The 17,838-nt window shown below is 41.5% G+C and overlaps 1 protein-coding gene across 1 annotated transcript in view; it reads right to left on the reverse strand.

Annotated features, from left to right (window-relative positions):
- Positions 1-17,838, reverse strand: part of Galnt8 (polypeptide N-acetylgalactosaminyltransferase 8) — a 43,095-nt gene that overhangs the window by 12,300 nt on the left and 12,957 nt on the right. The window contains exons 3-7 of the mRNA XM_020180600.2: positions 13,325-13,491; positions 9,729-9,912; positions 8,858-9,055; positions 7,890-8,004; positions 1,287-1,472 (exon numbers count right to left, since the gene is read on the reverse strand). Coding sequence (XP_020036189.2) covers positions 1,287-1,472; positions 7,890-8,004; positions 8,858-9,055; positions 9,729-9,912; positions 13,325-13,491 — 850 coding nt within the window. The remainder of the gene's footprint in view (positions 1-1,286; positions 1,473-7,889; positions 8,005-8,857; positions 9,056-9,728; positions 9,913-13,324; positions 13,492-17,838) is intronic.

Raw genomic sequence — 17,838 nt, forward strand, 5'->3', positions numbered from 1 at the left:
GAGCATTTTTTCATGTGTTTTTTGGCCACTTGAATTTCTTCTTTTGAGAAAGTTCTGTTTAGTTCACTTGCCCATTTCTTTATTGGTTCATTAGTTTTGGGAGAATTTAGTTTTTTAAGTTCCCTATATATTCTGGTTATCAGTCCTTTGTCTGATGTATAGTTGACAAATATTTTCTCCCACTCTGTGGGTGTTCTCTTCAGTTTAGAGACCATTTCTTTTGATGAACAGAAGCTTTTTAGTTTTATGAGGTCCCATTTATGTATGCTATCTCTTAGTTGCTGTGCTGCTGGGGTTTCATTGAGAAAGTTCTTACCTATACCTACTAACTCCAGAGTAGTTCCTACTCTTTCCTGTATCAACTTTAGAGTTTGTGGTCTGATATTAAGATCCTTGATCCATTTTGAGTTAATATTGGTATAGGGTGATATACATGGATCTAGTTTCAGTTTTTTGCAGACTGCTAACCAGTTTTCCCAGCAGTTTTTGTTGAAGAGGCTGCTATTTCTCCACCATATATTTTTAGCACCAGAATAAATTCTTACCCATCTTTTCAAACTGTGAGCTAACTGCTGGTAATTGACACCTTGGGTGTTAAAGGAAGGATTTTGATGGCTTTGAATTTTACAAAGTGCTCAAGAATTTCTGCAAATTTTTACATTTTTCAGGTCTAGTGCCCCTGGTATTGAACCTGGCTCCTGACCACATCTATTTTCTGGGCTTTTCCTTTCTAGATCTGTTCCACAGTTGCCCACTATCCTGATTTGTGGCTTTCTGAAGACTACTTTAGGATTTACTGTGATGGAAGGGGAGAGTTTGCTGGAGAGATGACTGCTCTCTGTGTGCCACAAACAGTTCAACATGCTTGAGTTCAGAACAGAGGTCAGGGAGAGAAGATGGCAGAATGCACTGAACTTGGGTGAGCAGAGCAGAAGATATAGTCAGCCAAGGAGGTCATTCCCATCCATGTGCAACTGAGCTTATAATGCCTCCTCTTACTTCCCCACCAGCCATATTTATGTCCTCTTAAGAGAGCAAATTCCTGGTGTCAAACCCTATTATGCAAGGAATTCCCTAGAATTGAAGGATGAAGAACATGGGGTCTGAAAGCTAGACTTCCTTGGTTTGAGTCTTATCTCTTCTGTTTACTACATGTGCATGTATTATCTTCAACAGTTTCCTTCCAACTCCTTGTGCCTTGGCTTCCCTATCTGTAAACCATATCCCAAAGGGTGTTGTGATGGTTAATGAGTTAATGCAGTAGACCCATGGTATCCATAACAAACCTGGAGAGGTATGTTCCAGGCCAAGTAGACCATGTGTTTATACTCATCCATCCAGATTTCGGCCACTCGAAGAGCATTGCGTCTCAAGGCACCACTTAGATCCAAGGCATAGGGTTTGTGGTGTCTCTCTAGGTGAGCAATACGGGAACAGGGTAAGATCTCAATCTTCCCTCCACACTGCCACACCTGCAAAAGAAGGAAAAAGTCACCTGCATAAGGGTCCCGTGATCATTAGATTTCATGGTTTACTGATTCACAAGAAGACTCCACTTGGGAGCCATTGTTTAAAAACTCTAAGTTTGGTCCTCCCACTGCCATGTCTGGTATCTTAACCTTCTTATCTAAATCATCCTTCCTTAAGAGTCTACTAAACTGCTTCTCTACTGTATTCAATCTGACCTTGAAATCCTACCGCCATCAGAAAGTCCTGCTAAAAGGACCAAAGGAGGGCTCTCTCTGTGCCCTCAGCCCTGAGGAAAGTGCTCAAGTCCTGAGAGGCACTGTGCTCAGAGCCACTCTCTGTAGACTTAGCTGCCCATGCCTCACCCTCCTCTGCCCAATGCCAGATGCAGAGGGCAGTGAGGCAGACAGAGTCTTCCATGATCTCTCCTCCTGGAATCTACATCCTTGCCTAATCCCCTTTCCTCGAGTGACGTCCTGCCACCTTCTTTTGACCAATAAAACTTGACAAAGGATTATTAGATTATGTGTGTGCTGATCACACAATAGAAGATTGTAGTGTCCATCTTGCTAGAAGATGCTCTCAAACTGGCTTTGAAGAAGCAAGCCACTATATTGAGAGCTACCACACGGGGAGGACCACATGGCAAAAAACTAAGAGTGACTTCCAACTGATAGCCAGCACAAAGATGAATGGTCTTTCAGTCTGGAAGACATTAAGGAGCTGAACCTTATCAATAATAATGAACTTGAACTGAACTAGAAAGTAGATCCTTCCTACTCCAGCCTAGATGAGAACACAACCCTGACCTGATCTTTGACTTGCAGTCTTGTAGCTAAGCTGTACATGAACCCATCACGGCAGAAACTGAGTGTTAAAGAGTGCATCTTGCTTTAAGGAACTAGACTTGTGATAACATTGTTATGAAGTGATAGATAACTAATTCGGGTAATTCTTAGCCAAGAGCTACATGGTTTATGATCAAATTATGCCTATTCTTCCTGACCTTCGTGATGGGAACATACTTGTCAGAACATATATTCTACTATTGGACTTCAAAAATATGGTTTTCGTCCCAATGGATAATTGAACTGTCCAGTCATAGTGGAGTAGTATGTTTTAGTGTCTTCTTTTCATAATTGCCTAAGCAAATTGCAGTTTCTAGGAATGAAGTAGCTCATCTGGCAGCGACATACTTCACTCATGCCAACAGAAGTCCCAGGGATGAGAGTGACTAGCTTGGGTCCTGCTGGTTTAGCTAACTTATCCAGAGTGTTCACCTGAGAAGTCAGTCCCATTTTGTGACTTTCAAAAATTATCTATCCTTTCTTTCACTCTTCCACTTCTTGACCTACAGATTCTCCTTCCTCTGGACCCCACAACCCAGAACTGTAGAGCAAAATAAAGTCAGGATTTAGCAGGGCACTGGTGACTCATACCTGTAGTTATAGCTATTTGGGAGTCTAAGATCAGGAAGTTCATGGTTCAAGGCATCGGGGCAAGACTTTCACCAATAACTGGACGCAGCCCAGCCTGGGCAAGAAAATTTTGTGAGACCCCATCTTAACAGAAAAAAGCTGGGTGTGGTGGCAAACACCGGTTATCCCAGCAACAGTGGGAAACTTAAAATAGGAGGATCACCATCCAGACCAGCCTGGGCAAAAGAGATACTATTTCTATAAAAAAAAAAAAAAAAAGAAAGAAAAAGAACAGCAAAAAGGGCAGGCAGCATGGCTCAAGTGGTAGAGCACTTGCCTTGCCCTGAGTTCAAAGTCAGGATTTGAAGCCAGACTGATATGTTTTCAAATTTGGCTCCATTACAGCACACCTAGCCTGCAAGGACACTGAACCTCAACTTTCTCATCTGCAAAAAGGGCACACCTCCATCTAGCTATCAGGCCACAGCATAGATGTAAGAGCTACTCAGGGCATGGCCACCCTAAAGCACATCTCGTCCTCTGTTGCCCCCTCTTCCTCTCCTCATTAGTCCCCACATCATGTGCAGGTATACCCAATTTGGTTTTTTTCTCCAGTCATTTAAAACTCCAGATATACCTTGCCTTCAACTTTCTTAGTTGATGGCAATCCAAAGAAATTTTGAGGAGAAAAATTAACTCTTGGCACAAGAAACTTTAAATTCACATTTTAAAAGTTAGGATTATCATTTATGAAATAATATTATCAATTATCCTTGCCCAACAGTTTTCAAATTTATCCTCCCTTGACAAGACAAGATTCTCTCTCTCTCCCTCCCTCTCTCTCTCTCTCTCTCCCCCTTTCTCTTTGTCCCTCCCTCTCTCTGCCCTTCATCTCCTCTGACACACAGACATGAAACTTCTACTTGTAATAGCAACGGATAACTTGGCATCACACCCTATCCTTAGAACTTTTCATAAAGTTAACCTTCACTCTCCGACATCACTATTATCCTAATTTAATTAACTTTCCCACATTTCTCAGCTAGCACATGACAGAGTTGGAGTCTGAACTCAGGCATCCACATGTTGGCATTCCTTTCCTGCCCATCATCTCTCATCACACACCCCCAGGAGCACCAGCACTGCTGTGACCTCTAGGTGTCAGAAAAAAAGCCCTGCAGCTCTGGTGACCTCTGGTGACAGATTCTAACAAGTACTTAGGAAGAAATGCCAGCTTCACCAGCCATCGGGGAAATGCAAATTAAAATCACAATGAGAGGGCTGGTGGAGTGGCTTAAGTGGTAGAGCAGCTGTCTAGCAAGCGTGAGGCCCTGAGTTCAAACCACAGAAAAAACACAGTGAGGTATCCCCTCTCCCCAGTTACAATTCCTGTCATCAAAAAGACAAAAATATATAAATGAACAAAGCTGGCATGGATTCAAAGAAAAGGGAACTCTTACACACCATTGGAAGAAATGTAAATTAGTGCAAGTACTATGAAAACAGCATGAAGTTTCCTTTAAAAACTAAAAACAGAACTACCCTGTCATCCAGCAATCCCACTTCTGTATACCAATCCAAAGGAAACGATATCAAAGAGATAGCTGCACTCTCATGTTTATTACAGCATAATTCACAATAGCCAAGATAAGAAACCAATCAAAATGACCATCAGTGGATGAACGGATAAGGAAAATGTGGCTTTCTACCATACAAATGGGATACTATTCAGCCATAAAGAAGGATGAAAATCCTATGATTTGTGGCAAGCTGGATGGACATGGAGGCCATGATTGTAAGTGAAATAAGCCAGGTACAGGAAGACAAATGTCCCATGACCTCACTTATATGTGGAATCTAAAGAGGTTATGTCATAGAAGCTGACTGTTGAACAGTGGTTGCCAGAGTCTTGGGGGAATAGGGGACAGGAGATGAGAAGATGTTGGTCAATGGACACCATGCTTTAGGAGGAATACATTCTCTGCTTTTGACTATTCTCACTATAAAGGCGTGATAAAAAGTTAAGATGATGGATATGCTAATTTCCCTCATCACACAGTGTATACATAAATCAAAATAATAATGTGATGACATTACACTGTATAAATGTATACAATCATTAGGTGTCAATTTAAAAAGCAAAAATAATAACCACCAAAAGTGGACTTGAAAAAGGAAAACCAATAGGAAAAAAGCAATAACAAACAAACAAAGAAGGCAAATAATGGGCCTGGGGGCATGACTCAAGTGGAAGAGCAACTGTCCAGCAAGCACAGGGCCCTGAGTTCCAACCCAAGTACTGCCAAAAAGCAAAACAGTTGCACAAACAAACCAGAGAATCTGTAGTATATAAATGTTTTATCCAATAAAAGGAATGACCCTTCTCTTGGCAATCCCTATCTTTTCAGTAAAGTCTATTTTTAAAGTCACAAAATATTTTTTTAAATAAGATTTCTTGTAGAAAACAAAATGGCAGCATTTTACATCTAGGATGGGAGATTGGAAAGAGAAAGAGCAAGGCATGGTGAATTCAGAAATAATGAAGTCTTGACTCCACAGCTGGGTAATCAGGACTCAATCAAATTCTTCCAAAACTTTGGTAGGTGGGAAACACCCAGCCACAATATAATAGGGACATTTCCAAGACTTTGCTAAGTATTATTCATGGAATATTTATTTTTCATTTATATCACTTGTGCTAGACACTAATTACCACCCGCCCCCCATATCTATTCTGTTCTACATCTTTAGCTGTAGAAGAAATAGCTGGATGCATGACCAGCTGGCTGAAGTCTTCCCTTCCCAGAGTCCTTTGCACACAGGTGTGATCATGTGACTTGGTAGGGGCCAATGAAATTTGAGAGCAAACAATGTCCACAACTTTCAGTCAGTGCCCTTGAAAGGAAAGAACATGCTCCCTCATCACCCCTTCTCTCATCTTATGGCTGGAACACAGATGTAGTGTTGAGTATGGCAGAACCACAAGATAGAAGAGTCTTGGTCCCCATCAGCCTACAGCTGCTATAAATCCTGAACTGCTTGTGTTCAAACAGTGATGGGAAAGAGAAATCTATTTCTTTGTTGTTTAAGCCTCTGTTATTTTGTCACCAAATCTGAGTGAGCATTCCAATTAATATCTTTATAAGATCATTTCAAGCTCATTATTAAATTTTAACTGCACCATTACTCACAAGAGGTATATTAGACAAGAACACTTTGTATTAATTTCACAACTGGGAAAACTAATCAAGATCACCATGCAAAAAAAAAATTGGCTTTCTCTGCCATGGAATGGTGTGGGTTAAGGTATAACCCAGACAAGGCTCAAAGTTCATTTGAGAACATAAATGTGGAGTCCTGAGTGGGTTCTAATTGGGCACAACATATGGTCAAAGGGTCATCAGTTTCAATGAGAAAGTAACTGAAGAGAGTGGAACCGAACAGAGAGTGGAATGAGGAAATTACCTTATTCCCCCAGATACCACAATGGCAAAAGGTCACCTTGTCTCAAGTACAGAATTCTGGCTGGGAGTGTGAAGCTCAGTCCACAGTAAATTGACAGTGCCAGGATTGGAACACAGGTCCACAATTGTTTACAATATTACATTGAATTCTTATTGTTATTTGTGTCAGTCACCATTTATTGAGTGTAAACCATGTGTTGCTCACCATGCTAGGTACTTGATTTAACAGGTAGGGCCTAGAGAACATGTCTGGTACCCAAGATCACACAAATTGCCAAGTAGCAGGGCAAGATTTAGACTTGGACTTGTCTGTCTGTCTCTACTTCCTGTATAAGTTCTACTACCCTGTGTTGCCTCTTTTAAGAGTTCAGCCTGATGATGTAAGATGAAAGAAGAATGAATTAAAAAGTCACAGACCCAAGGTGCAGAACTGAGGGCCTGTAGATTATACAGAAGACATAAAACAGATACTGTGGAGGGGATATTTTATACATGAAACCAGTCCTAAACCAACCGGGATGCATTAAATGTATTGTCCCCAATTCTTCACTCCACTTTGAGCTTGCCGGTGTAACTTTCTTTGAAAGAGTGTGCTACTTCCAAATCTCTGCTTTAAGAGACCTCACATGGTTGAGGTTGCCCTCTAGTGCACCATGGGAGACCTTCTTTCCCTAGGTAACTGCTGTCCCCTTAGCCTGAGACACAGAATTGCACACATGTGGCACAGAGCACTCCTGCCAACCCAGCTAGACAAGCAGATCTGTGAAAACCAATTATTATTGTTGCAAGCCACCAAGTTTGGGATGGTTTATTATTATAGCACTTTGGGGCAAGAGCTAACTGACATATTAATATAATATGAACTTGCACTTGGAGTTTGTCTAGTTGTCTTAATTTTCCACACTGAGTTCCTTTATAGAGCACAAAAATTCAGGCTGTGCATTTGATCTTAGCAAGCATGGGAAGGTGTTAGGGGCAAACAAGGGGCATAATTGCTGAAGTGTGAAGCCAGGATTGTTCCAGACACACAGAAGCTGGAAGGATCGCACACAGAATTGAAGATTTTATTGCTGTGTCCAGCCCTGGATATTTCCCCTAGATAAGACATAATCAGCATAATCTCATGGCATCATGCCATGCTCTACCTGTCCATGTGGAAGCAAGCTGGCTGCCTACACATCTGCATTCATGCCCCTCACGCGCTAGTTTTCTCAGCCTTTGGACTTACAGAGAGCTGTATCCCCAAAAGTTGGTTTATCCTCAGAAATGCTTGGAAAATGCCTGGAGTCCTCAGGGGAAAGAAAGATAGCATCTCCGTAGCCTCAACTCTACTTCTTTCACCCAAACCTCCCAGACTGTGTGGACCTCAATCAGAAAGCACCACTCCTAGAGTCCTGCAGCCTACTGTTCCTAGGCCTGGTGACTTGGAGACATGAGAGTTTGTCTCTTAAGCCCATGTTCTAGGATTCCAAAGACTCTACTGCCTTTCTAATGTTCCCCCTTCCACTTTGTCCCATAGAGAGGAGGGAAATGTACGCACCCTCAGGCTAAGTTCCACATTCTCTCCTCCATAGACCAGCATCCCGCCATCCAGAGCCCCGATCTCTCCCAAGAAGAGCCTGTCGGCAGCCAGGATGCCCATGAGAGAGGGACTCCTACAGAGCACAAGGCAAGAGTTAACAATAATCAATCAATGCAAAGAAGGTTAGGATGGAGGTGAGAGGTAGGGAGCACCTGGATGCTCTGGCCTTCAGAACTCTTCCTGAGCCTCTTCCTACCCAGAAGACCTTCCTAAATCCTCAGCCTGGACTAAGTGCCTGTAGCCTTCCTTGTGCGCTGAACTGTCATAAATCTAGGCCTAAAAATAATAGCAATAATAATATGACATGATTGTAAAAGAGGGACTGTTTGGGGGGAGGAAGCACAAGAGGGGAAGGAAAGTAAAAGGATAAGGTAATGGGGTTACCCCCATTACAAAATATGATTGAAGTACATTACATATGTATGTGTGTACGAAAATAAACAGTGAAACCCACCAAAAACTGCTTTTGAACAAAAGGAGGGAGTTAAGAAAAAGTAATAGAGGGGGTGAGTTTGATCAAAGTGTTATATGCATGTATGGAAAAACCATAATGAAACGTAATGTATATAATGTACAATTAATTTATCCTAATAAATTTTTAAACAAAATAAAATTTTAAAAACCCTTCTCAAATTACATTGGAACTGCATCTTTTTCATTTGGTAGCACTACTTCGTAGTGGCCCAAGTGTTTTCTAAAACATTATTTTGCTTTTTGTCTGAAACCCTACCAAGCCCCAAATGTCTGTGATTCTTCTATGTGGTCAGCTCATTTGGGTTTCTTTTTTTTAATCCCTTATCCTTCACCCCAGCCCCTCCACTCCTCCATCCCACCTCCATGATTACCACCAAAGATAAACAAACCCATACAGTCTATGCTTTCATTTCCATGTGCCAATCAGGCCTCCTGAGCCCACAGAGACTTACTTCACTGGTGCAGTGACATCATGCAGATCAATCCAGGATTGTGGCAGTGCATCATAGCGGCACCATAGTTCCCAGTTAAACCCATCCACTGCCAGTGCATACTTATGCACTCTGAAGGTGTCAAAACGAATGTTGTCAAACACAGGAGACACAATCACAGTGCGGTCTTCCTGAATCCGAGCCAAGATGGGCTCTGCCCTAGAACAGTGTGTAGGAAACCCAGCTTACATATGAGGGCAAGCAGCAGGAGTGTGCAGATAAAGCTATTCCATGCACCTTGCCATGACATCAAAGATCTTTTTAAAAAGGGTGTGCTGACTCTCCAGAGCCCAGAGGATTCCTACAGCTTTCGAAATAACTGGACTTCAAAAAGCTGACTTGTGTCAAAAGCAGATTTGAAATTTGTATCCAAGTACCACCCCCAGGCCACTGTGAACCAGAGTTGTCAGAATTCTTCCTGAATCTACATGACCCATTGGGGTCCCTGTTTGCAAAATGATGTCTCTTTCATGTGTGACTCTCCATGTTTGTCCACTAATCATGATATCATGTAATTTCAGTGCTAGGAAAAGCATTAGGAATGACAAAAGGGTAATTTCTTCATTTTACAAATAAAAATGCAAATGTCAAGTTAAGTGAAGTGACTTACTCAGAGTTACAAAGTATTTAGCAAAGTTCAGCTGGTGATACTTCCACTATTTCTCTTACCAACTGAAATTTCTGAGTAAATGCCTTTTGTCTTTAGAGATTCCATTTGTTTAAGGCCTGTTATTGACTTTCCCTCTTTACACACTACTCTGTCTTGCATTCCTTCCGTATACAATATCTCAGTTCTGCCCTTCACTAAAGAAGAAATCTTCTGGAGCCTTACCACCCAACGTTCACTTCAATATGAGCATCCAAGATGGCGACCACATCAGCTGTGGCAGCTTCCCAGCCAGTGTTGCGTGCCTGAGCAAGACCTTTTCTCTCGGTGTGCCGTACTATTTTCAGTAGCCCTGGGTATTTCTGGTTGTAAAGCTTAATCTTCTCATCCAAGTGCTCTTTTAGTTCCCCTGACAACCAAACACATACCCATAGGAATACTGAGTGCAAGAATTAATGTGGCGCAGAAATTTCCAAGTATCCCACAACAGTGGTTGGACTACTATAGGAGAAGCAATTCTACAGCCTTGACTGAGGCCGTAGGTCCCCTGCATCTACCTCTTCTCTCCCTTCCACTTGAGATTCAATATTATCACCCTTCATTTTCTTTCTCTCACAATTAAGCTATCCTAAAATGACAATCCTGCCTAGTGATGCAGCCACTGTTACAAGTACATTTTATGTATTGAAAAATTCTTATGAGTAGGACAGAGCTGGTCCAAATAACATGGAAATATTAAGGGACAACTTTGCAGAGACAACCTAGAACATCTCTAAAACTTCCTGGAGACTCCGTAAACAACGGAAATCATTTTGTTTCTCATATTCATAGTTGGTCTACTCAAGAACTAACTGGAACAAATGTGAAGACAGTTTCCCCCCACTCCTTCTAGCTAAAAAATTTACTCTCAAAACTATGCAAAATAGATTTACTAATTCCAAGACCATTTGCAAGTTTTTTCTTCCCTCTCTCCCCTCTCTTTTTATAAAGCCTGTCTATACCTTTGTCCTTTGACTCAGCCTACCCACTGTCTTCTGTACATGTATGAAAATAGCTTGCATGCTAATCACGAAGCAATAAGAAATATGCCTAACTAAATGACATACACCAGAGTATCTTTCCATGGATGTGTTTTGCCTCATCCATTAAGATGGGCACTTCTTGAAACCTCTGACAACTTCTTCCCTGTACAGCCTGGCACACAGTAGAATCTTAAAAAATAGTCATTGATTGTGGAATTTGCCTAAAATTTGGGAGAAAATACAGGATCACAACTACACTGACATAATTTCTGAAAATCTCACATAGCTCTATCAGTACTTAAGACATTTGACTGATGCAAACAAAACTTCATGTCTAGGGGGAGGGAGGATAAAAGAGAATGATGAGGGGTGAATTTAACTAAGCTATATTGTAAGAACTTTGGTAAATGTCACAGTGTACCCCCAGTACAACAATAATAATTGAAAAAAAGATAAAACAAAAAATAACAGACAATAGAGCTAATAGTAAAAAAAAAAAAGAAGAAAAACTGAACACCTGACTCATGTTACCATCCTCTCAAGAATGTTCCGTTGATTTCACCCCATCTTTGAGATTAACTCCAAACTACTCAGCCCGATGTTCAAGAACCTGCATATCCTACATTTTCATTCCTATTTCTTCCTTCTATTAATATTCTTTCTTATGGTATGGCTGTTGATCACATGCTTAGGAAAATGCATAAAACAGAGTGATTATTAAAAATGGGGAAAAAACACATCTGGAAAAAGAAAGAAAGTGGGAAAATTTCCAATATCACATGTGCTTCAGCAGTATCACAGATTACACTGAGTGAGCGGGGAGTACTAACACTAGCTAGCATTTATTGAGAACAAGCCTGGCCTGAGGACTTTGCACATATTACTTAGTCCACAGGACGGCAGATGCCATTTTTTCCCACATGTTACAGATGTGGAAACTGAGGTATAAAGTAATAGAGAAGCTGGCCCCTGAAGTCATGTGGCTGGGAAGTTTCTGTCATGGCATGCATAGTAGAGACTAATGTTTTCTTCAGTTTAGCACAAAACAGATTTCTCAAAGATGCTCAGTGAGGGCCTGGTGAGCTGGTAATGCCTGACGGCTCTCTTCTTTGTGCCCACCCAAAATTATCATCTCTGGGAAAGCAAAGAGTTCCAGACCTGAGTGACAGGGATATGCTATGTGATGGTAGTAACTTTAGAGTATTAGGGAGCCTTGCTCAGTTCTCTTTATGTGTCTGCCCTCCATTTGTAATTGGGTACTTCTGGTTTTATCATTCCACAGGAAACACTCTTGAATTACATCTTATCTACCTACCACAGGGCATGCAGTCACAGAGAACCATTGTGGATCCCCCCCAACACACACACAGACACACACACGATATCGGTAGTAGTCTTCCAGCTCAACCCTTGTGTCTGTCCCATGAAGAAGCTAAGTCACAGGGAGGTAAGAAAACAATTTGCCCAAGATTGTCTCAGACAGCAAGGGAGTGCAGTCAATGTTTCCTGAACAAAGATGGATGAAATTAGCCATTCTCTTTTCTTTAGTTATCAGAATTTGCTCTAGAAATTGTATCATCTTATTCCTCATTCAATTACATTGGAAGAATGAGAGAAGATATGTAAAGGAATAAGTATTTTTCAGTGTCTGTACACTCCAAAGGAAGGTCTAAGTGGCCACTGTCTCTGTAGCTCTCTCCTCAGAAAAACCTTGAAGCTACACGAACCCATCTGGCACTTTAAGACTCCCAGAGAATGAAAACATTCTTCCTCAGATGGACTTCTGCGGTGTAGCCCAAACAGTTGGACAAATCTTCCTGACCACTATCCAAAACCTCTGGTTTTATAATTTCATTCTACTTTCTTTTATGGTGCTCCAAATTAATAAGACTAAGAGCTAACACTTGCTGAGAGGTTACCATGTGCTAAATGCTCTGCATAATTCACATGTGATGTCAGTGAGCAAAGTGTTCAGAGCTAGACTCTGAAGTTCATGGTCAAATCACAATTCTGTCGACACCCTACTTGACTAATCGACACCCTACTTTTAACATCTATGTAATTTGCAAAATAAAACCCAAAAGGATCACAGGGTTATTGTTGTGATTCAAATAGTCAACACAGGTAGGGTATTTGGCAAATAGTGTTAGCCATTATTATCTCATCCAATTTTCAATGTAGATCATCAAGTAGATATTACAACCAACTTCCATGTTTTATACATAAGGAAAGCATGGCATGGAGAAGTTGTTACCCAGGGACTTAAATTCATAGCCCTAGCTCCTTCCTTGACTCAGGCCCACTACCTGCCACTTCCCCATGTGTCTTCCTTAGGTACTTGGGGCAGGAACATCCTGAAGCAAGACAGTGGCCACTGTGGGGAGTCTTCACACCAAGGCACTCTGTTTTCCAGGCTTACTCACCTAGGAAGGTTGCTCTTGTAAGGATCAGCTCTGAATGTTTATACAGTGGGTGTCTGAGGTCCTTCCTGGGATCCTACCCACCCTATCCCCTCAGGTTGCCTTCACAGGGCACGGAAAAGGCACAGGAAGTCCCAAGGACCTTGTTATGATCCCAGTTCCACACTGACTTGCCATGCAGCATGAGTTCACTGTGTGATCTTTCTGTGTCTTACCTGTGCAATCAAGATAATGCTCTTCTGTCTTGGCTTTGTGGAAATTAAATGTGGCCAGCACAAACGAGCCCTCAGGTGTCCCAGCCTCCAAGTTAAACCCTTTTCAGCCAAGCACAGATGATGAATGGCAACTTTTACAATTATTCTTTGCTCAAGTTTCTTACCATTTGAGCTAAAATCATCCACCAAGATGATTTCCTTCAACAACTGAGGAGGGGTCCGGCTGATAACACTGATGATAGCCCGCTGTATGATGGACAGAGCTTCATCCACAAATATGAGAATGACACTGAGGGATGGGAGTGGGGAAGGGTATGTCTTCTGAAGACACCTGTAAGAGACCATTTTTATAACCCTGTTGTTTTTTCATCATTTAAAAACTGCTATCCAATCTTCCCACACAGGACAGATGATGTTGATATCTTTCAACTCATCAAATTCCCAAACTCACTAGGGAGGGGAACTCTGAGTTGTCTATCCCAATAGCAAAAAAAGGTTTTATATTTATTCATCCACAATTCTTCTGCTGCCCAGATAAATCCTTTTCTTTTTCATTAATCTTCAGTAGATACTTTCACTTGAAAGGTCAGCATATCACAAAGGAATTCCCATTGCCCTCTCCCATCCCTGAATTATCTTCCTTGCCAGCAGCTTTATTTCTATCATGGCCACCAGCCTATACCCATGTTCTCAGTCCTCTAGTCACCTTAGACACAACCACTCCTTCACCTCCATGAAGAGGAAGCAAACAATTCCAGAGAATTGTACTTGACACATGCTTAAGTAATAGCATATGTTTGCGGACTGCTTGCGATATGCTAGGTGCCTGCTTACTGTTATTAGAAAAGCTTTATTGATGTAATGATTGACAGATTTTTTTAATTACACATATTTAATGTATATAATTTCATGAGTTTAGATATATGCATACGCCTAGGATACAACTATCAAATTAAGGTAATTAACATGGCCACAACTCCAAAAGTTTCCTTGTTTCTCTTTGCCATGTATGTACGTGTCTGTGTGTTAAGAACACAACATGAGATCCATCCTTTTAAGTTCTTTAAGTACATAAAATTGTATTGTTAACTTTATTTCCAATATGGGGCCAATTATGAACAATGCTGGCACATGTGCTTTCATTTCTCCCACATAAAGTCATGGGCCACGTAATGGTTCAGTGGTGGTCCCATAAAACCACCATAACCTCACCGCTGCCTTAGTTTATCTAAGTACACTCTATTATCTCCCCACCATGACAGCATCACTTGAAAGAGGGAAAGTGGAAGGATTCCAAGATGGCGGCTAGAGGTAGGAAGCAGAAAGCGACCCTCCTATAGTGAAATCTTGGAGAGACGCTGGAGACACACTTTGCAGGCATAATCACCGAGAAAAGGCATAACTTTGACCCCTCCACACCTCCAGCCGGTGCAGAGAATCTCCACTTCACGTTAAACGGAGAACCGAGGAGGGCCCCGGGGGCGGCCAGTGGCCGGCGCCCATACGGCTTGGGAAGACGCAGACCAGGTGAGCTTTGCGGAACCTCCACAGACAAGCCTGGGCCAGAGCAGCATAGCCCCCTGGACAGACTGACCTCCACCCGGGGAAAAAAAAGAGAAACTGAGTAATAAGCAATAAAAACAGTTAAGACACGCTGGAAAGAGGGTGGGGCGCCCTGAGCGCTGAAGATTGGGGGAAGGGAATCCTTCCCGGGACTGTAAATAAACAAGCCGGGCGGGCCGCAGAGGCTCTGGCGGGAGCAGGGTGCGCGCCCAGCAACCAGGAGTGGGGATGCTTGTGAGAGGAGGGAAGACCCACTTCCCACGTGAACTGTAAACAAACATGGCGGCCGGCAGGAGCAGCAGCACCGCCCAGTAAGCAGGAGCAGGAAAGCTTCTGAAAGTGGCAGTGGGAGGAAAACTTCAGAGGAGAGGGGGGAAGACCCACCTCCCATATGAACTGTAAATAAACACACAGGCCTGACAACGCGGGGGCAGTGTCACCTTTCCCAGTGCTTGGAAAGGGGAAAGCCTGTGGCAGAGGCTCCCGTACAGGAGAACTCTGAGCAAACAAAGCCTGTGGGACCAGGTGAGTGCTAAGCCCACCCCAGAGATCTGCATAAATAACGCCGCCAGCTACAGGCTGAGAGCAGCAGGCAGGCAAGCCACAGTTGCAGATACCACTCTCAGAACTGCCTCCAGACACTTTTTTTTCTTTTTCTCCCTACCTTTGATGAGAGAATAACCGAATTACACCTGCAAGCCGAAAAACTTACTGAAACTGTATTGCATTTGAACTGGGGACACTTGGTGGGGCTTTTGTGTGTGTGTGTGTGTGTGTGTGTGTGTAGTTATGTTCTACTTTATGCATCCCCTTTGATGAGACAACTACAGAACAACATCTGAGGCACCAACTCCAGGACTGGAGATTGAGACAGACACCCAAATTATTAAGTCTGAAACTGCACTGCATATAAACTTGGAAGTTTTTTGGTTTTTTTTTTTTAATTTTCTATTTTCCATTTTATTTTAATTCATTTTTATATATAGATATTACTTTCATTTACTTATTTTTTATTTTTTTATCTTTGATTTTCAATCCTCTCTCTGTCTCTCTAATGTCTGTTCAGCTTACTGTTGATTAGTACACTAACACTCCCTGTTTATACCTTTGAAACTCTCTTGTCTGATACCTTGTTCTGCTTTCTCCCTCTTGTCTGTATATTTGTTTTCCCCTTTTCTTTAACTTCTTGCTTTCCATCTCAGCTCACTCTTCCATTCTAAATATTACCATTGTTATTATTACAAGCTAGAAAATACTTAATTGCACACAGTACAGGGACAGTAACAACACCAAGGACAATGACGGAAAGACAGAAAAAAACAGGGAAACCAGTTTCCCCACGGCAAAAAATCAGTACAGGAACCAGAGGGGAATGAAGAGAACAGAAACTCAGATCCAGACTCCAACAAAATGAAGATAAACTATGCCAAAGGACCCAATGAACCCCACAAGAATAATCTAAAAGAAGACATACTACAAGTACTCAATGAGAATTTTATAGAGATGATACTGGACAGGGTCAACCAAAATGTACAGGAGACACTCAAGAAATTCCAAGACAATAAAAATAGAGAATTTGAAAAAGCAAAAGAAGAAATAAAGGAAACCATAGAAGCACTGTATAAACACCAAAGTGAAAGAGAGAACACAATGAATAAATGGGTAAATGAACTCAGGACAAAAATAGACAACAATAAAGAAAACTGCCAGGATATGGAAAACCTCAGAGAAAAGAACGAAACAGAACTGCAAAACAAAACAGAAGGCCAATCCAGCAGAATAGAACAAACAGAAGACAGAATCTTAGAACTTGAAGATGAAATGGTAATTAAAGGAAAAACCGAAGAACTATTAATTAAACAACTCAAGACCTGTGAAAAGAAAATGCAGGAACTCACTGACTCCATCAAAAGACCAAACTTGAGAATCATGGGCATCGAAGAAGGAGAAGAGGTGCAAGCGAAGGGAATGCGTAATATATTCAACAAAATAATAACAGAAAATTTCCCAAATCTAGAGAAAGATATTCCCATACAAATGCAAGAGGCCTCCAGGACACCAAACGGACCAGATCAAAATAGAACTACTCCACGACATATCATCATTAAAACAACAAGTTCAGAAACTAAGGAAAGAATATTGAAGGCTGTAAGAGAGAAAAAACAAGTAACATACAAAGGTAAACCCATTAAAATCACAGCAGACTTCTCAACAGAAACATTAAAAGCAAGAAGACCGTGGGGTGAGATCTTCCAGGCACTGAATGAAAATAACTTCAACCCCAGTATACTCTACCTGGCAAAGCTATCATTCAAAATAGATGGAGCAATAAAAGTCTTCCATGATAAGCAGAAACTAAAACAATATGTGACCACAAAGCAACCACTACAAAAGATTCTTCAAGGGATCCTGCACACAGAAAGTGACACCCAACTTAACCATGAAAAGGCAGGCAGCACCAAACCACAGGATAAGAAAAAGCAAGACAGTAGAGAGTAACATCAAGCTAGGTACACACAATCAAACCTTCAAACAACTAAGACAACTAAATGGCAGGAATCACCACATACCTATCAGTACTAACACTTAATGTTAATGGACTTAATTCACCCATCAAAAGACATCGTTTGACAAAATGGATTTAAAAAGAAGATCCAACAATTTGTTGCTTACAGGAGACTCATCTCACCGACAGAAATAAGCATATGCTTAGGATGAAAGGCTGGAAGAAGATTTACCAAGCCAATGGCCCCCGAAAACAGGCAGGAATAGCAATACTTATCTCTGACAAAGTAGACTTCAAACCTACATTGATCAAATGAGATAAAGAAGGACATTCCATACTAATAAAAGGGGAAATAGACCAAAAGGAAATAATAATCATCATTCTGTATGCACCCAATGTCAACGCACCCAATTTCATCAAACATACCCTGAAAGACCTAAAAGCATATATAAATGCCAACACAGTGGTTGTGGGAGACTTTAACACTCCATTATCATCAATAGATAGGTCATCCAAACAAAAACTCAATAAAGAAATCCAAGATCTAAAATATGCAATAGATCAAGTGGACCTAGTAGATGTCTACAGAACATTTCATCCAACCTCTAC

This window comes from Castor canadensis, chromosome 6, assembly GCF_047511655.1.
Source record: "Castor canadensis chromosome 6, mCasCan1.hap1v2, whole genome shotgun sequence".
Taxonomy (NCBI): domain Eukaryota; kingdom Metazoa; phylum Chordata; class Mammalia; order Rodentia; family Castoridae; genus Castor; species Castor canadensis.